Below are 1,364 nucleotides of genomic sequence, written 5' to 3' on the forward strand. Positions count from 1 at the left end.
CAATACAGAAAGCAAATAACCGCCCCACCTAATACATACAATCCGTTGTTCGGTGTGCTGCTACTGTGTCTTCCTTCATTGTTATTTGTGCATATTTCCGTGGATCTTGCGTGCTGATTATGTTTTCTTCGTCTATCCTTGCCTCCTATATGCATTTGCCTTCGCCTTTGTGGCTTCTGTGCGGATTACGAAGCGTATCATCGAAGCCTCTTGAATCACTGTTGCTGTTTGTTTCTGCATCTTTGTTCTGTTGTTTGTTGCATGTGCTGCTTGTTACCATTTCGCATGAGTATATTTACAGATTTGTTTTCACTTGTTTGCTCCGTTTTCGTGTGCACAGTGCTGGCGCTGCTCATCACCATTGGAGAGGCGGTGGCGTATGTCATCAGTGGCATGTATGGGCCGATATCTGAAATCGGGGCAGGTAATTATTTCTTATTTCTAATTACTTCTTCTTGCATAATAATAACGTAAAAAGAACAGCAATACTCGTTAAAATATGAATATGACATTTTAAGTTGCAGCGAAAATGACGGCGATATGTACACCGGCGGGCTTTCTAATGCCTGTTCGCTTGTTCATGGTTTAACTCATTCTGTACACCGTAGTAGAAAGCAGTATGTGCATCATCTATCTCTTCGTGATTGTGGATGAAAGAAGTGAATCAGTAATTCCGGCGTAGAGCAGCTGATCGTGGTTGCACATATACGTGCATGAAATACGTATGTGTAAGCATACATACATGAACAAGCGAGAGGATGTCAGTGCAACTACCGCCACTACATATGAAACAGCTCTTTTCAGGCTGCACACGCAACCTGTACAGAACTATTTCATGTTTCGCGGCGGTGTGACTTTTGTGGGCTGAGAAGGCAATACGAGCACTTGAAATAATTAGATGTGTTGTGTTCCGCACGTAGGTGTCAGGGTGCTGCTTCTTGCTTGGTGTGTACAGGCAGCGCATTGCTGATTATTCTTCAGCTGTTTTTCGCCGGAGTTGTTGTCATCATCTTGGACGAACTTCTGCAGAAAGGCTACGGACTGGGTAGTGGTATTTCTCTCTTCATTGCGACAAACATCTGCGAAACAATCGTATGGAAGGTACTTCATTTCTCTTCTCTCTGCCTCTGTTAACGTCCACGCAGCTTTGCATTGAGTATTTGGTGTACACTATATGCATATATATATATATATATAGACATTATATTCGTCTGTTTGTTTGTTTTCGTTTCGGTAGCAAGGGGGGGGGGACGACGAAATGTCTTTAAGGTATCGTATAGGGCTGTTGTTTGTAGATGTGGTGTGTATGCACATTGTCGGTGGTAGGTTGTATGCATGCACTGTTTGGGTGAGTTTATTGTTGG

General features: G+C 43.0%; 1 protein-coding gene across 1 annotated transcript in view; it reads left to right on the plus strand.

Annotated features, from left to right (window-relative positions):
* Positions 1-285: 285 nt before the first annotated feature.
* Positions 286-1,364, plus strand: part of EMH_0013390 (uncharacterized protein) — a gene marked incomplete at both ends in the record, with an annotated part of 2,550 nt that continues 1,471 nt past the window's right edge. Inside the window, 2 exons of the mRNA XM_013499819.1 lie at positions 286-424; positions 956-1,101. Of these exons, the coding sequence (XP_013355273.1) occupies positions 286-424; positions 956-1,101 (285 nt within the window). The remainder of the gene's footprint in view (positions 425-955; positions 1,102-1,364) is intronic.

Source organism: Eimeria mitis, genomic scaffold (genome assembly GCF_000499745.2).
Source record: "Eimeria mitis Houghton genomic scaffold, Emh_scaff471, whole genome shotgun sequence".
NCBI lineage: Eukaryota > Apicomplexa > Conoidasida > Eucoccidiorida > Eimeriidae > Eimeria > Eimeria mitis.